At 43.5% G+C, this 17,868-nt stretch overlaps 1 protein-coding gene across 4 annotated transcripts in view; it reads left to right on the forward strand.

The window, feature by feature from the left end:
* The window catches only part of SQOR (sulfide quinone oxidoreductase), a 45,766-nt gene extending 28,242 nt beyond the window's left edge, over positions 1 to 17,524 (forward strand). For 2 of the 4 annotated variants that reach the window (XM_079909912.1, XM_079909913.1), the window contains exons 4-10: positions 2,690 to 2,743; positions 5,900 to 6,094; positions 7,930 to 8,139; positions 13,164 to 13,347; positions 15,417 to 15,484; positions 15,775 to 15,953; positions 17,186 to 17,369. In XM_079909912.1, the coding sequence (XP_079766038.1) occupies positions 2,690 to 2,743; positions 5,900 to 6,094; positions 7,930 to 8,139; positions 13,164 to 13,347; positions 15,417 to 15,484; positions 15,775 to 15,953; positions 17,186 to 17,243 (948 nt within the window). In that variant the 3' untranslated portion in view covers positions 17,244 to 17,369. Of the gene's footprint in view, positions 1 to 2,689; positions 2,744 to 5,899; positions 6,095 to 7,929; positions 8,140 to 13,163; positions 13,348 to 15,416; positions 15,485 to 15,774; positions 15,954 to 17,185 lie in introns of all 4 variants that reach the window. The other 2 variants (XM_079909915.1, XM_079909914.1) reach the window with 2 other exon arrangements.
* The last annotated feature ends 344 nt before the right edge of the window (positions 17,525 to 17,868 follow it).

Raw genomic sequence — 17,868 nt, forward strand, 5'->3', positions numbered from 1 at the left:
TCACACAGAGTGAAGTAAGTCAGAAAGAGAAAAACAAATACCGTATGCTAACACATATATGTGGACTCTAAAAAAAAAAAAAAGGTACTGATGAACATAGTTGCAGGGCAGGAATAAAGATACAGACATAGAGAATGGACTTGAGGACATGGGGTGGGAGGGGAAAGCTGGGTGAAGTGAGAGTAGCATCGGCATATATACACTACCGAATGTAAAATAGCTAGTGGGACGCAGACGCATAGCACAGGGAGATCAGCTCCTCGGTGCTTTGCGATGACCTAGAGGGGAGGGAGGCTCAAGAGGGAGGGGATATGGGGACATATGTATGCATATGGCTGATTCACTTTGGTGTACAACAGAAACTACCACAGTATTGTGAAGCAATTATACTCCAATAAAGATCTATTAAAAAAAAAGAGAATACATGGAAGAAAGGAAAAGGAAAGATTTATTGAGTATCCGCCCTGCGCCCGCGGAGTATTTGACTGCTGACTGATGGAAAGCAGGTTTACAATCTGTGAACACACGCTGATGCTTTTCTTTTTCTAAATTATTACGAGACATCTATTTAGTAGATGAGCCTGGAATTTTGAAATGTTTAAACATCCTATTTACTAAATTGTTAGTGTCCGAATTTACCTCCCCCCATCCCCTGTATAAAATTAGAACACTTGCCCATATTTAGCCTTCCAGCGGGGTCTGCACTGTTCTCTGAAATTGCTCAAAAGTTTTGTCTACAAGTTTTTGCAATTCCTTAGAGTTAGGTCATCTGGCCTGGAAGCCTGAACTCATTCAAAAGACTTGAGGCTTTCTTGTGTTGTTTGCTACTTTAGGGTTTATTCTCCCTTATTTATTTATTTTTTTCATAATCTCAAGCATGTCTGTTACTAGTCCTTAAAATAATCAATATTATGCTCTAATAGAACCATCAAGGCATGCACAAACCAATGGCTTTTCTTGCTGACAGTGTGCATATGTCTTAGCTGTAGGGCACCACCCCCAGACCCCATGCCATCTCTGACCTCACACCCTGAAGACGCAACACAGTTCACTCAGCCATTTAATGGGCCTGGTACACCTTCCTACAGACCAAGGAATTTAAGGGCACCCAGTCTCTGTGGGTAGGCAAATCATACAGGTGAAGATGTATATATTATCTGTCTACTTTGATAAACTGTATTTTTCACAAGCAACTGAAATCAACCATCCACCTATCCTTTCATCCAACAAACATTACCAACTTCCTCACTTTAATTTAGTGACTGTGCTGGATTCTAGGACTGTAGAGAACAAGACATAACCTTTATCCTCTAGGAGCGTTCGACGTAGTGAGGAGAACATTGCTGCTGTATAACACAAGTGCTTCTCTATTTGGTACAAGACTGTGGCAGTCACCACCTGTGGCTCCATTCTGGGCTCCTGTCATGGCAGTCATTCTCCAGTTTTCTAGGCAAGTCCTTTCACTTTACGTCCTTCTTGCTTACACTCTTGTGCTTCAACTTGTCCAACTTCTGATCCTAAACCCCCATTTCCATCACAATAAACATGGATACTTTTGCCTGCGGCGTGGATAAGCACAATGCCCATATTTAAAGAGAGGAGTTTTAAATTCCAACCAGATCATTAAACAAGATCAGGTAGGTTATATCACACACATCCTTTCTAGTGGCCCTCAAAAGAGCGGTTTCTCAGTTACAATATTGATCCAATTCATACGACAGGTCAGATTTGCTTGGGATTCACGAGCTACCAGATAGCTTTTAAAGAAAGCTGATTGTTTTTAGAATATTACTCAGCCATAAAAAGAAACGAAATTGAGTTATCGAAATTGAGTTATCGTGAGGTGGACGGACCTACATACAGAGTGAAGTAAGTCAGAAAGAGAAAAACAAGTACCGTATGCTAATACACATATATATGGAATCTAAAAAGAAAAAAAAAAGGTCATGAAGAGCCTAGGGGCAGGACAGGAATAAAGACGCAGGCGTAGTAGAGAATGGACTTGAGGACACGGGGAGGGGGAAGGGTAAGTTGGTACGAAGTTAGAGAGTGGCATGGACACATATACACTACCAAACGTAAAATAGATAGCTAGTGGGAAGCAGCCGCATAGCACAGGGAGATCAGCTCGGTGCTTTGGGACCACCTAGAGGGGTGGGATAGGGAGGGTGGGAGGGAGGTGCAAGAGGGAGGAGATATGGGGATATATGTGTATGTATAGCTGATTCACTTTGTTATAAAGCAGAAACTAACACACCATTGTAAAGCAATTATACTCCAATAAAGATGTTAAAAAAAAAAAAGCTGATTGTTTTAAGATTTGAAAGTCATCCTCCCACTCCTCAACATGAAAAATATTGTGTTAACACAAGCACTAGGGAAGCACTGTGGCCTCTTTGCTGTCGTTCTCCACTGTGTAAAAATACAGGCGTCTCCAGCTCCCAGAGGCCAGGCAGGTTATACAATATTTGTGAAGCAGTGAGGTGTGAGGCAGCAGAGAACGGTGGGCATGATGGCAAACTGGAGCGTGCATCTCTGCCTGCTGTCCTGCGCACTACCCACAGCCCCAAGTCAGTCATGTTAAGAAATGGAAACGCAGTGTTGGCCACACGCATTTGGGGCCTGAGTCAGCCCTTGGGCTGCCACTTTTTGGGTCCTGGTCTAAAATGTCATTTTTTGTGTGTTGCAGATTTCCTACAAATATCTTATCATTGCTCTCGGAATTCAGCTGGACTATGAGAAGGTACTGTCTTAAGCTACTTTTATGTTACACTGGCGTCCTTACGCTACGATCAAAACAGCGTTTAGTTGCTTTACATTCATTTTGGCAAGAAAGAGTATTAAGCAGTCCACTTCTAGTTTTATTTCTCAGCAGTCTTTTTATGGTTTGGAAAAAGTCTTCTCTAAGATTCTGTCAATGATCATGATATGTTCTAGCTTTGAACTATCATCAGAGTTCGGCATGTCCATGGCCTGATGGTAATTCTTGCAAAATAGCCACCTTTTCCACACTTACAAGAAAACTACCTTTCTCTGTACGACTTAGTTGGTTATATTACAGATTAAATTTTCCTTTGAAAGTAAGATTTAGATTGTGAATTCCTCAGCAGACTTTAAGGGTAGAATACCAGCAGTTAACTTATCAGGAGCTGGAAGGATGTCTTGAGTTTTGTTGCATAGAGCTGGGGTTTTTGGTATGAAGTGACCGACACAATATAAATGCTGCCCTAGAAGTTCCTTAGACCTCCCTTTTCAGTGAGCTAGAGAGCCAGATGCCTTCTGACAATTGTGAGATTCAAATTTATTTTCCTAAAACATAGTGGGGTGAGTTAGTAATTATGATTTCCAGGAGCTTACTGGGGACTGTGGATAAGTAGCTGAAGCACATGAAGCATTGTGATGACCAGGTCACAAGTTTCAGGAATGCGGTCCAGGTGAGGGCCACGTCTGAGTTGGATCAGCAGGGTCTTCGAAGTGTGTTTCTGTGTAAAAAACCAGAATCGTGACATGTCCAGGCTAGGGTGTCGTGAAAATGACCTGGGGACGACAAGCTGTGGAGGAGACTCTATGGAGAAAGGTGCCAGTTATAATTTCTGGGACGTCCGTGCCTCTTAAAAAGCCCACCAGAGTTGACTTAGCAAAGACAGCCCATCTCCACCATCCTGTCACCCCGACAGCCCAGTGCCGTGAGAGGAGGACTGTTTGAAGAGACCAGTGCTGAGAGTTCTTAGCACCCTCTTGCAGTAAACCGAGAAACAATAATATTTAAAAGTAACTGTTACTATGCAGTCTCTACTATGTACAGGGACCATGCTAGGAATCTAATGCTGACTCCTCACAACTGCTTGTGAGGTAGGTATTTTTATCTCCTCTTGATAGATGAGGAAACTGAGGCTAAGAGAGCGTGAATAACATTACCAGGGCTACTGTGTTACTTAGCAGTCTTTGCAGATACTAGAAAACTACCCAGGTTAGTGTAAACAAAAAGGGATTTCTCTGATGAGGATACCAGGGTGTTTGGATCTCGGGGGCAGGAATGTAGTTGGGCCTCCAGAAGGGCTGGATCTCTGATCTGGGCTCTGTTGAACCGCAGCAGCTTCCCTCTGCCCAGCTGCCTCCGCCTCTTTCCCCCACCAGCTCCCGAGGGGGTCTCTGCAGCGCCGTGTCCTGCTCGCTGGTCTGCTCAGTGCAGTAGGACGGTCCGCAGCTCCCGGCGCACAGCCTGTTATCTCATCTCAGACTTTCCCGTCTCCTCCTGCTTCAGGGTTCCCAGAAGCAACTTGGATTCAGTGGCGTCATAAACTGCCCTTTACGACCAAGTCTCCTTAAAAGGAACTTGGTTACCCTTTTCCTTAGCAACAACTTCTTCAGACTAGAGAAAAACGATGAAGGCAGACTTGCTGTTTGTTTGTCTCTTGGACACTGAGTTTTTCTTTGGGAGCCGGGAGTTATGGAGGTCCTGTGGGAAGAGCCACAGGCAGTGGTCAGGGGCCTCGGTATCTAGTTCTGTAAGAGTCTAGGTGGGTCTCTCAACCTCGCTCTTCAGTTTCCTCGTCTGTGTCTGTGGGTCAGTAATATTCCACCCCCTCCCTCAGAGGGGTATAGTGAATAGAGTGAATATAAACATAGATGTGAAACTGCAGAAACATTAAAATGCAAGGTGATTTTATGGTAATAAATGGTTACTGTTGTTGAGACTGAGAATATTACAACTACTTAAACTGCAGCAGAAGATATGGTCAGTAATCAGAGGAATAGTTGCTCTTAATGTTGGATGCAATGGAGACCATAGGACTCTGTTTCCTTGAGACCTGAGGAATAGGTGTTGGGTGACTCTGCAGGTGGGTGCCCTACAGCCAGGAGAACAGGCTGGAGAACAGCCTGGGGAGGTTCTGAACGACCAGGCCGTCTTGATGACTGTTTTTGATGGTTCCCTGCTTGTGCCTGAGTCCCTTAACTCACTCCTTTCCATCTTCATTGCATTGTATGAACCTTCTAACATTTAAGACAGGGACCCAGTTAATCTTCCTGGCAGGAATACACTAATACTTACAAAACACTACCACGTAAGTGTCATTTTTCTAATCACCTTACACGCTTGGTCTCCTTTATTCCTGCCAACAACCCCATGAAGCAGTTACTTTTATCCCCATTTCACAGATGCTGAACATAAGCTTCTCAGTGCGCATCAGAATCACCTGCAGGGCCTGTTAAAACAGATTTCTGGGCTGGCCTCTGAGTTTCTGATCCAGTAGATTTGGGGTGGGGCCTGATAATTTGCATTTCTAACAAGTTCCCAGGTGGTCCTGTTCTGGGGACCACACCTGAGACCCACCAGCTGATTTATTGGGTAATTTACACAGGATCACAGTGCTTGTACGTGGAAAAGCTAGGACCCAGGCTGGGTCTGTAGGGTTCCCAAGTCCATGCTTTTAATTTCCTGCCTTTGCGGCCTTTACCAAGAGCTGGGCCTGGTCCAGCCTGATACAGAGTAATTTAATTTTGTTAATCACTGACAGTATGGCTCTTGGTTCTGCCTGTTGTTCTTTTTCTCCCCAGTAAGGCAACGGGTTCTCTGAAAAGGAAGTAATCCTGGCTTCTTGTCCTCACTCTGATGGTGGGCAGAGATAGGTTCAAATCCTGGTCTCCAGGCCAGGGAGGCCGAGGGTTTCCGCCGGGCCAAGCCTGTTCTGTGCTTTGACAGGTGACTGCAGACACCACAGCTCTGGGCTTAGCAGATCCCTCAGCCACCTCCTGCTCCACTGTGTGTGAGTCCTGGGGCTAATGATTGTGCTGAAATACTTGAGAGGTTGTAGAAATGGCAGAGAACAAGGACTCTAAACACAGGCTCCATTTGCACTTTTGTTAAATAATAATTTCTTTGTGTGCTTTGTTGCAGATCAAAGGCCTCCCTGAAGGTTTTGCCCATCCCCATATAGGGTCCAATTATTCAGTTAGGACGGTAGAGAAGACATGGAAAGCTCTGCAGGACTTTAAGGAGGGCAATGCCATCTTTACCTTCCCTAATACCCCAGTGAAGTGTGCTGGAGCCCCGCAGAAGATCATGTATTTATCAGAGGCCTATTTCAGGAAGGTATGCTTCTTTTCCAGGGACAGAGACAAGGAGGGCAGAAGGGATTTCGTTTTTTTTTTTTTTTTTTTTTTTTTGCAGTACGTGGGCCTCTCACTGTTGTGGCCTCTCCCATTGTGGAGCACAGGCTCCGGTTGCGCAGGCTCAGCGGCCATGGCTCACGGGCCCAGCCGCTCCGCGGGATCTTCCTGGACCGGAGCACGAACCCATGTCCCCTGCATCGGCAGGCGGACTCTCAACCACTGCAACACCAGGGAAGCCCGGGATTTCATTTTTATCCATGTCGAAATACCTTTTTTGTTTTTAAATTTTTATTACATATGTACAAAATTATGTAATTGGAAGTTTACAAAATAGAAAAAAAGGAAGAAGTCACTCATAATCCAATTGCTTTGGTATAGCTGCTGTCATCAATTTGACATGTACTTCCATTCTTTTCCCTATACATATTTTTTTAACAAGGTTATAATCATACTGTACATACAAATTTATATGTATTATATGTTATTAAATAGTCTTTGTAATATACTTTTAAATGTGTGTATAAAAGTCTACTGGTGATATATGTTAGAGATTGTTTAAATATATCCGTGCACTTGCACAATTAGTTGCACATTGTTCATGTTTGTACATAATAATATCCTCAGCTGCTCCCGCTCAACTTCAGTGTTATGAATATTTTTTGGCTCTTATTATATATTCTTGGATGTATAATAGGCAAACCGCCAACTCTAAAGACAAAAAATTGTTCACTTAGAACTTTGAACCTTAGTGGAAAGAGATGTTTGGGTGAGGATTCTTTCTCAGCGTTCCTCAAACAACTTCAGGTGTCCACAGCTCAGGTACACCTGGTGAGAAGCTGTGGAGAAGCTGCTGTCGCCCTCCTGCCCATGTGTGGGATGTCACAGTTGGTTTACCAAAGCACGGTTTGACTTGAGACAGTGACAGGATTCAAAGCAGCCTCTGGTTCTGTAAAGGGACAGGTGGGCAGAAGGGGAGGGGAAGGTGGGGCTGAAGAGGTGTTGAATGTGTGCTTGGAGGCTGGCACTGGGAAGGCCTTCCCCTGGGTTATGTAAACCTGCCCCAACCCTGTGGGGTGGGCAGTTAAGGAACAGGTCCACCATCACTGCTGTTTCTAAGAAAAGGTCGCTCCTGGGTCATGAGAATTCCAGGTTGGCACAGCCTTTTGAGGTTCTTACCCACCCATCTTCTTTCAAATAGTGTGATCCAGGTGAGCAAATCCTAAAAGGAGCTGAACAAAAGAAAAGAGTCAGAGGTTAGCTTTCTTCCCTCCTGGAATTCTCTTTGCATAACATCTCCCAAGTCTTACATGGCCTGAGAGGAAGGTTCTCTTTCAGGTGCCTTAAGATCTTAGGCACTTGGGAGGATACCAGCCTCTCTGAAACATATGAACAATACTAGAGCGTATGAGCCAAGCGGACGGGAACTTTGTTTTGTTCACTTCTGTCCTCTCAGCACCTAGAATAGTACCGGGCCAACTCTAGGACCTCATTAAATGTTTACTGAGTGAATCAACAAATGAATATATGAATAAACAATTCAGTTCTATCTTCCCTTGGGCTTGACTTTCAACTCTGGCCCTCTTTGAACAGGGTCCACCTCAACACCTGAATCAAGTTGCTCTTAGTTGCTGTGTCACTGACAGAAAATGAGGAGGCAGTGGATTGGTCCACAGCTCACCCACCAGTGCATAGTGATGGAGAAAGCTGGCGGGGTCTCTTCTGAGGGTTTTAAGTCTTGTCTAGGTTAAAAAGAAAAAAAGGGTGGCCGGAGTAATACTTTGATGTTGGTTGTTTCCATTCTTTTCTTTTTCTCAGACAGGGAAACGATCCAAGGCCAATATCATTTTCAACACTTCTCTTGGAGCAATTTTTGGGGTCAAGAAGTATGCAGATGCCCTGCAGGAGATTATCCGGGAGAGGAACCTCACCGTTAACTACAAGCAAAACCTCATTGAAGTCCGAGCTGATAAACAAGAGGCTGTTTTTGAAAATCTGGACAAACCTGGAGAGACCCAAGTGATTTCAGTGAGTGTGGAGGTGAAGCTGTCAGCTGAGCAGTGCCATAGATGCAGGCGACGCTGAGGCCCTCACTTCCTTGTCCATCTTCATCATGTGCCTGGGAGGCTGGTTACAGTGAGCATATTAGGGTTGCAACAGGGGAGACGGTGGACCAGAATGGGTGGGGAAGAGAAAGAGATAAGAGGCTGTGTCTATGGGAGGTGAGGAGGGTTCAGCTACCGGTACCAAGTGAATTTTTATGCTATTTTGTGTGTACTTCCTTGGCATTGAGTCACTTGAAGCTGCCAAAAATATTTTACAACTTCACTTCTTGCCTAGAGTTTAAGAAAGGCTCCTTAAATGCAGGATTTGGTGATTGTCTCAATCTATGGTTTGTGAGTCAGTCCTGCTTGTGGGCAGTTCAAGAATGATGGGTATCTTTCATCTGTGGGAGGGGTTGTCTTTAAACATCTTTCACCTGTGCCTGAAAGGAGATGCTTAAAAATCCTTGAAAGATCTGGTGGCGCCACATCCTGCTTGGAAAGATCTAGCCTTTGTATAGGGACTTGGCTTCTATGTGTCTGTTTCTTCTTCTGTGGAGTGTGGGACTAGTACATTAAGAACAAGATGTAAAGCCATCTGGAGAAGATGCATGGAAGCATCACTTGTTTATTGTCATTCTGGCAAGAGCTGTTACTAATGAGGAAACAGTACATAGAGTCACAGTTTATTCATTCAGCATTTTTAGAGGAATGAAGGAGTCCATAAAAGGAAATTTTGAAGTGAACCAAAGATGAATTTTGTAAACATCAAAACTTCACACGTTAAGCTTCCTAGTACACACTCTTTTTAAAATGTATTTCACACATCTTTCCTTTCTTAAATGGCATGTAATGACTATCATTTAAAATGCTGCTAATGACTCAAGGTCATATTTTTAAAAACTTTGAGTTAGAAATAATCTCAAACTTAGAGAAGTTGCAAAAATAAAAATTGTGCAAAGAAGACTGTATACAGACTTTACCTGGATTCACTTATTATAGAGTTTTACTCATTGACTTCACTTTCTGTTTCTCTCTATATGTAAGTATAATGTAATGTAATATAATATATTTTCCCAAAGCATTTAAAGGTGAGTTATGTACATCGTACAACATGGTCCTTTACCCCTAAATATTTCACTGTAAATTTCCTAAGAGATAGGAGTATTCTCTTATATAACCACAGTACAGTTATCAATTCAGTACATTTAGCATGGATACAATATTTTAATCTATGAGTTACAGTCTGGTTTTGTTGATTGACAAGTAGCATTTGTTAGTGCTATCCCCTCCAGGACAGAAGCCAGTATAATTGCCATGTCTCTTTAGCCTCCTTTAATCTGGAATGTTTCCACAGCCTTTCTTTGTCTTCCATGACACTGACATTTTAGAATAATACAGCTCCCTCCCACCCCACTTTTATTTTTTAATAGAATGTTCCTCATTTTGGATTTGTTTATGTTTTCTTCTGATGAGTTTCAGGCTCTGCTTTTTGGACTGAAATACCACAGAAGTGGTGTGTCTTTCTAGGGCTTCACATTGGAAAGCACACAGTGCTCATCTGCCCCTCCCTGAAGATGTTCATTTTGATCTCCAGTCAAGATACGGTCCAATTTCTCCACTGTATAATTATTATTCTTTTTCTTCCTTGCTAATAATAAGGAGTTTGGCGGGGGTGAGGGGGGTGCAATTTCAGACCATGCAAACACCCTACTCAGTAAAGTTTCCCACTAGATTTAACATCCATTGATGATTTTTGCCTAATCCAGTCTTTACTATGATGGTTGCAAAATGATGTTGCGGTCCAGCATTCCCTCCACCTTTACTGATAGACTTGGCATCCTGTCAGCAAAAGCCCTCTCTTCTCAATTAATTAATTAATTATTAGTATGAACTCATGAATTTCTGGTTTTTCCCCCAGTGGTTTATAATTCATCCCTGTCCTTAATTATTTTGGTGCTCAAGTTGTCCCAGATTTGGTCAGTAGGAGCCCTTTTAGGATGGCTCCTATGTCGTTGTGACATGTCCCCATCATATTTTTGAGCACTTCCTTGCTTTCTGGTGTCACAGTATGTCTCAGGCTCATCTACCTGCCCCAGCTCAGGGTCATAATTTTGCATAGCTCTTGCAGAGTTATGCTCTTAGGGCCTACTGGGTTGTTTAGAGCTAGTTATCACCTTACAAAAGAGTCTCAGACTACTCTGTTATTTGCTGTTGTGTGTGTCCACTTTGTGGTTTTCCGGTTTTCTTTTTTCCTGGCTGTAAGGCAGTTGTGACTTTGGAAGGTCCCTCCAGCTTCAGCTCTTTTAAATCGCTATTTCTAATTTTTTATTGGCTGGAAAATGAGATAGCCAAACTCATTAAATTTTATGGAAAGTAAAAGCAAATAGGCTATGTGTGAGGGCCCACAGCATACTTTTATGAGCAAAGTGTATGAGCTTGAGTGCATGGACTTAATTTTGTTATTTGGGCCTTTTTACTTTGGTTCTCAGCTGTGCTGTGGATAGTTGAGGCTGCAGATAGGGACTTGCATAAATAAATGGTTATGGTTCTTTTAAAGGGTTTATAAGGAAAGAAGATTATTTGTGCCCTTTTGAAGTATAAGATTTTAGGTAAGATTTTCCCTCCAGACCCAATTCCACTGTTTAAAATACGAATTTCAAAAAATCGACCAAAAGTCTTTAGAGCAATGGCTCTCAGCCCTGGCTGCACATTGCAATAACCTGGAGAGCTTTTAAAATGTGCTGATGCCTGGGTCTAACCCCCAGGGATTCTGGTTAATTGGTCTAGGGTGTGGACTGAGGATTGGGAATTTCAGAAGTTCCCCTAATGATTCTCTTGTGTAACCAGGATTGAGCACCATGCTGTAAAGAATTAAATGTACCCAAAAGCCTATAGTCTCTGATCCTTCATAGAGAGCTTGTGAACTGGTCCAAGTCTCCTATGTTTATAAATATCTAAACTTTTTTTTTTTGGCGGTATGCGGGCCTCTCACTGCTGTGGCCTCTCCCATTGTGGAGCACAGGCTCTGGACGCACAAGCTCAGCAGCCATGGCTCACGGGCCCAGCCGCTCCGTGGCATGTGGGATCTTCCTGGACAGGGGCACGAACCCGTGTCCCCTGCATCAGCAGGCAGACTCTCAACCACTGCGCCACTAGGGAAGTCCTAAACTTTTTTTATATCATGGAGTCCTAGAACTAGATGAGGTTTTGGAGATTGTCTAATGTAGTGCATTTCCTTATAGATGAGGAAAGGAAAGGTGAAATCACTTTCTAAGTAATAGCATTTCATTTTTCATTGTAAATGAACCTGTTCCTTCAAGCCAGAGCTTCTAAAACTATCATCTACAGGTTTCATATGTCAGAATCACTAGGGGATTTTGTTAAAGTGCAGGTTCCTGTTCTTCTCCCACACCTACTGGATTGGGATCTGGGGGTGGTGGGGCCAAGGAACCTGCATTTTCCACAAGTCTCCCAAATGCTGCTTATGAACATTAAAGTTTATATTCTCAATAGATGATTTATGTTAATGAAGGATAACCAAGTTATTTATCAGATTCAGTTTATGGAAATAATGGCTAAAGAACAAGCTACAACTGAATGCTAATGTTAATTTTCAGCAAATCTATAATGCAAACCCCAGTAGTTCTTTTCTCAAGTAAAACTTCATACCTTTATGATGATTATGTGGAAATATTTAACCTTCCTTCTAGAAAAGATGTATGAAATTCATGTGTATTTGTGAAATTCAAGCACAGTAACTTTAGCAAGGTTTAGCCCTCAGCTAAAAAAAGTGGTCTGGTTAACTGCAGAAATACAGACATGGCCTTAATAATTTGGTGGATGACGGTTCTTGACCGTTGCATCTGCTGTCCTGCAGACATGGGCTCAGTCTCCATGTAAATGAACAGACCCAGCCTCAGGGACCCAGGCCCCTAAAGAGCCTCCCAGAGTGCTTTGCAGAACACTGCCCATTTGCCCTACTCCTTCTACCTTAAGGTTGATTAAGCTTATAATTGTCTGAGAGTGGGAATAAATACAAGTCACCTTCCTAACTCCCTCTGCCACCACTGACTGCCAGGCCCTGCTGAGGGGACAGAGCTCCTTATGGAAACCAGGGGTTGTTGACTATTACAAGGTTAGGATTGTCCTAAGATGCTAACGTTTTCACCGTAATGAAATGTTTTGTGGACATTTAAATCAATTTGATATTGCTAGATGGAGTTTATTAAATGAAAGGAATAAAAAGGATAAACTGCAAAATATCATGTAAACAAAAAAGAACATTACATAAACAAAAGAGTTAATTGAGCCATCAGAATTGACCAGGTTTGGTTAGTGCCCTATTGCCAAGGGTAACCCTGATACAGGTTTTTGGGAAAAAAAAATCCACCCTGCCTCCCACATGGTTCAGTAAACCCAGCACTGAATCAGACCCCTCCTTCTTCAAAGTGCTAGCCAATATTCTTGCCACCTTTATTTCACCTTAAATTGGTGTTTTGATGGTTTCCTTTATGTATTTTGAGTGTTGGCCCACATTTGGGAATGGTGCCCACTTATGAGCTCCTCACATGGCCTTTACAAGTTTCAGGTGCTCTGAGAACCTCTTTGCAGAATAAAACTGAAGTACCAGACTTTTACAAGTCGACAGCTGAGGGTCAGGGAGAGAGCAACTGAGATACACCCCCTGCTTTGTTTCAGTAATAAATAGAAGCATCAATGAGTTCTTTCAAAATGTTAGTGAGGTTCACTCCAGTATTTCGGATTCCCCCATGCCTACTGCCCAAGGGATCACGTGCCCTCTGTATAGGGAGACCATGTCAGTTATTTTATCACCACATTTGCACAGGAGCGTGTAAAATCTTGGAGTGGGTGTGGATCAGTAATGAGCACTTACACTGCTCCATACAGCCATAGTACAGGGTGTGGGTTAGGGAGTTAGGACGGGAGCTTGTGGGGCTGTAGAAATAACAGAAGAAACACACATTTGGATGCTCTCCCTTTCTGCAGTATGAAATGCTTCACGTTACACCACCAATGAGCCCACCAGATGTCCTCAAGACAAGTCCTGTGGCTGACGCTGCCGGCTGGGTGGACGTGGATAAAGACACTCTGCAGCACAAGCGGTACCCAAACGTGTTTGGGATCGGGGACTGCACCAACCTGCCGACGTCAAAGACCGCTGCTGCCGTAGGTAAGACCACGAGTTGTGTTTCTTCCCCACTCAACATGATGTCATCCTCAGGCACGTCATAACAAAAACAAAAGTTGGGCACAAGTGGCATTTCATTATGTGCTAATTATATTAATGAAGATAGATTTCATTAATAATGAAGAAACTTTTGTGGCCTAAAAATGACTTTGGCCTCCCCAACAGAGAAGCAAGTTGTCCGTGAACCTAGTGTTGTGTAAAGAAGAAAGTATCTGTTAAGTGCTTTGCAACCAGAGTAGCACGACCTCATCTGCCTTTTCTCTGTCAGAGGGGTGGTTTTCAGGGGAGGGGGCATTAGAGACAGAGAGGTACCGCTTTTCCAGCTCTCTAGAATTCTGTTACTTCTCATACTGCCGTGCTCACATCCCTGGCCTTCTTTGCCCCCGATGCCAGGTAGGTTGGCTATTTTTCTTCTGCCTAAAACACCGTAAAACTAGGGAAGCATTTGTTTCCCCAGAAAACACATGCAAGTCAATGAAAGCTTGCAGAGCAGAAAATTGCATTAAGACAGATACAGTGGAGAGTGCCCTGATTGGTACATGATTAAGGCCTCAGCCTGGGAAACTAAATTCTTCACTTCGATGTTCTGGTCTAGCAGTGATGGAGGGAATTGCCTTTTAGATTCTGTTTTCTGTAGACAGGGACTGTCTTCTTTAGATGTTATGAAACACGGACCTCCCTGCTGACGGGTATGGGAGTGTTTTGTGTGAATTACACACCTGCCAAACATGTGTTACTTCTGCTTGAATACGTCAACCTAAGAAAGACTTTCTAGGAAATCCATTGAATGTCTTTTTCATTATTATTATTACTATTTTAAAATTTATTTTTGGCTGCATTGGGTCTTCATTGCTGTGCGTGGGCTTTCTCTAGTTGGGGCGAGCCGGGGCTACTCTTTGTTGCGGTGCGTTGTGGTGCGCGGGCTTCTCATTGCGGTGGCTTCTCTTGTTGCAGAGCATGGGCTCTAGGTGCGCAGGCTTCAGTAGTTGTGGCACGTGGGCTCAGTAGTTGTGGCTCGTGGGCTCTAGAGCGCAGGCTCAGTAGTTGTGGCGCACGGGCTTAGTTGCTCCGTGGCATGTGGGGTCTTCCCGGACCAGGGCTTGAACCTGTGTTCCTTGCATTGGCAGGCGGATTCTTAACCACTGCGCCACCAGGGAAACCTGTCTTTTTCATTATTAACAGTAATTTTCCCCCAACTTTTCATTTCAAAAATCTCAAATCTATGAAAAATTTGAAAGTACAGTGAATACCCATATACCCTTCAGGTGTTAACCAGTTATTAATATTTTGTGACTAACATAATAATTAACCAATAAATTAATATTTTACTTGATCACTATGTACACTTTTTGGTTGAGTTGTTAGAAAGTAAGTTTTGACATCCTGATGCTTCACCCTCAAACACTTCATCCTTTATCTCCTAAGAAAAAGCAGTTTCTCCTCTATACCCACAAGACCATTATCATGTCCAAGAAACTGAACATTGTATTATAAAATCATCAATACAATCCAGTTTGAATTTCTCCATTTTCCCTAAAAATGTCCTTTATAGCTTTCCCTGCCCCCCGGCCCCAATTCCCCTTAAATTCATGAACCAGTCAAAGGCCACACTCTGTATTGGTTGTCATGTCTCTTTGGTTTTCTTTAATCTAGAAGCCTCTGACATTTGGTGGTTTTTTTTTTTTTTTTTTTTTTTTTTCCTTTCATGACATTGGCATTTTTGAAGAGTCCAGGCTGGTTATCCTTGTAGAACATCCCACAATTTAGAACCATCTAGTAGTTTTTGATGATTAGATTCAGATCATACGTTTCGGCAAGACTTGCACAGTGAGGCTGTGTACCTCCCACTGTGTCACCTCAGGAGCCCCTCATGTTAGTTTGTCTTGTCCCTGGTGAAGCTAGATTTCATCACTGGGTTAAGAGTTGTGCTCTAGTTACAGTCTAGAGGGATGGGGTCTTCTTAACTTGTTCACATTAAAGTTACTTGCAAATTAGTTTTCATGGAAAATCTAGCTGCTTATGTTTTTCTGACTTCTCCATTTCTCATGTAGCTGCCCAGTCAGGAATACTTGACAGAACAATTTCTCTGATTATGAAGAATCAAACACCAGTGAAGAAGGTTTGTATGCCTTGTAAGAATCACTGTCTCAATTTACCATCTTCCGTTCTGCATGAAAACAGTGTTTTCCCACAATTTTGCCACTTTCTTAATTAATTTCTCTAATATGGGCACTTCAGTATTTGCCTTTAGTGTATTATATAATTTCTATTTTTTCACTGTACAAAAAATTAGAATATACAAAAAAAGAAAAAAATTACAACCGCTCAGAGTAAATAATAAATTCTAAAGTATCTACGTAGCACCGTGAAAGAAGCCACTTTCCAACTCTGTCTCATGGCCAATTTTAGTATGATGGCTACACGTCGTGTCCACTGGTGACTGGCTACAACCGTGTTATTCTCGCGGAATTTGACTACAACGCTCAGCCCCTGGAAACCTTCCCCTTTGACCAGAGCAAAGAGAGGCTTTCCATGTACCTCATGAAGGCTGACATGATGCCGTTCCTGTATTGGAATATGATGCTAAGGTCAGTGCATTGCCTGGGGGAGAGGCACAGCTGTTAGCAGATTGCACCCACTTGTGCAGGGCGGTTGTTTCCAAAAGGCCTTCCAACTTCAGGAGATATGACCCCAAGCAGGACTGTCGAAAGGGAACCACCTTGCTGTGCCAGGTCTCATAGATTAGTGATGGCTGCCTGAAAAGGGTTCTGAAGCATCGGCCAGATGTGGTGGGAAAGAGGCTGCCCTGGGTGAGGGAAGGGAGCCCTAGCACAGCTACCACCCACAGGGGATGCAGCCTGCTGTCTCCATTATTGGCAGTGACCGAGTCTTCTGTCTTCCAGTTTCTGGTTCTCTCTTGCTGCTGGATAAATAATAGTAATCATCATAGTAAATCACTTTGACATGTCAAGTACTTTATCATCTGCTACCTTGCTTTTGTTTTTATTATGTTATAGGACAAAGAAAACATAGCGATTAAGAGCATAAGCTTTGGAGTCTGACCTTTGTTTGAATCACGTGTCTGCCATTTACTAGCTGTGTGTCCTAGGGCCAGTTGCTTAAACTCTCTGTGTTTTAAGTTTCTCATCTGCAAAATGAAAGTAACATTGTTTTCCTCACAGGATGGGGAGGAATGAGACAATACCTAAAGAGACAGCTACATAGTAGGCATTCAAGTAGTAAACAGAGTACCAAACTTAATAATTCCTCTTTCTTTGTTGCAAAAAAAAAATGATCTCATTTGACTTTCCTAAACCTTTAAGAAAAGTAAGTCAGAATATCGATACCAGTGTTTTTCAGCCAGGGGCGGTTTTGCTCCCCGGGGGACGTTTGACAACATCTGGAGATACATTCTGTTGTCACAACTGGAGGGGATGCTACTGGCCTCTAGTGAGCAGAGGCCTAGGATGCTGCTGAACCGGACAGCCTCCACCACAGAGAAGTATCTGGTCCAAAATGTCAGTAGGGCCGAGGTTGAGAAACCCTGACCTATACTTAATTCACGAGCAGGTGAAGGTAGAAGGGATTGCAGTCTGCACGTAGTAGGGGCTTTGTTTGGCCGAACCGAGTCAGCGTGTTCAGGCTCACATAGCAAGTCAGTGTCAAAGCCAGGACTTGTCCCTTCCTAGTCCTGGGATCTTCCTACTTCGCTGTCTTGCTGTATGGCCTGATAAGTGTTTTGTGTGAGCAGCCGCCAGGCTGGCCGAAGTCACCCCCATCTTTTCCGACGCAAAGAACCTTTCTGTGTCATTTCTTACAGGGGTTACTGGGGAGGACCAGCCTTTCTGCGGAAGTTGTTCCATCTGGGTAGGAGCTGAGGATGGCTCAGCTTCTGGATGGCTTGCAGGGATGGCCATCCATCCTTGGATGGCTCCTGGACCAAAATCACAGCCACTGATTGACCGCGAGCAGCATGAAGAACTCAAAATCTAACCCCGTAAAGCATTTACTGCTGGATGATGGTGACCAGATGCCTCCCTTTTCAGTCCCTCTGGACAGCCACCATGCAGGCTGCCCAGGATGAGTTTGATTCTTTGGAAATATGCAAATGAAAGAATAGACTTCTATTTTTTAAATAAAAGCTTGCCATTGATTGACATTCTGTGAGAAAATTCTATCTTGACTAGTGGAATGAAAAGTTACGGCCCTGGGGAGGAAAAGATGGTGGTGGTGGGATAGCTTACCTGTTATCTACTTCGAGTATTCAACTGATAGCGGGCCTAATTTCTCCAGAGCCTGTTTGGATTTACAGAAAACAAGAGTCATTCCAGGGAGAATAGCATTTCAAACAGTGTCCGTGAAAGCCCCAAAGACGTGCGGCCTAGAACTGGTGCTGCGGGGGCAGTGGACCGAGAGCCCGGCTGCTGCCCCTCTGCTCTGCCACCATGTTCACGCGGAGGCCACGTTCTCCTAGCCAGTGACTGATGCGGGGAGTGGGGTGGG

The sequence above is a fragment of the Stenella coeruleoalba genome (assembly GCF_951394435.1).
Source record: "Stenella coeruleoalba genome assembly, chromosome: 2".
Lineage (NCBI taxonomy): Eukaryota > Metazoa > Chordata > Mammalia > Artiodactyla > Delphinidae > Stenella > Stenella coeruleoalba.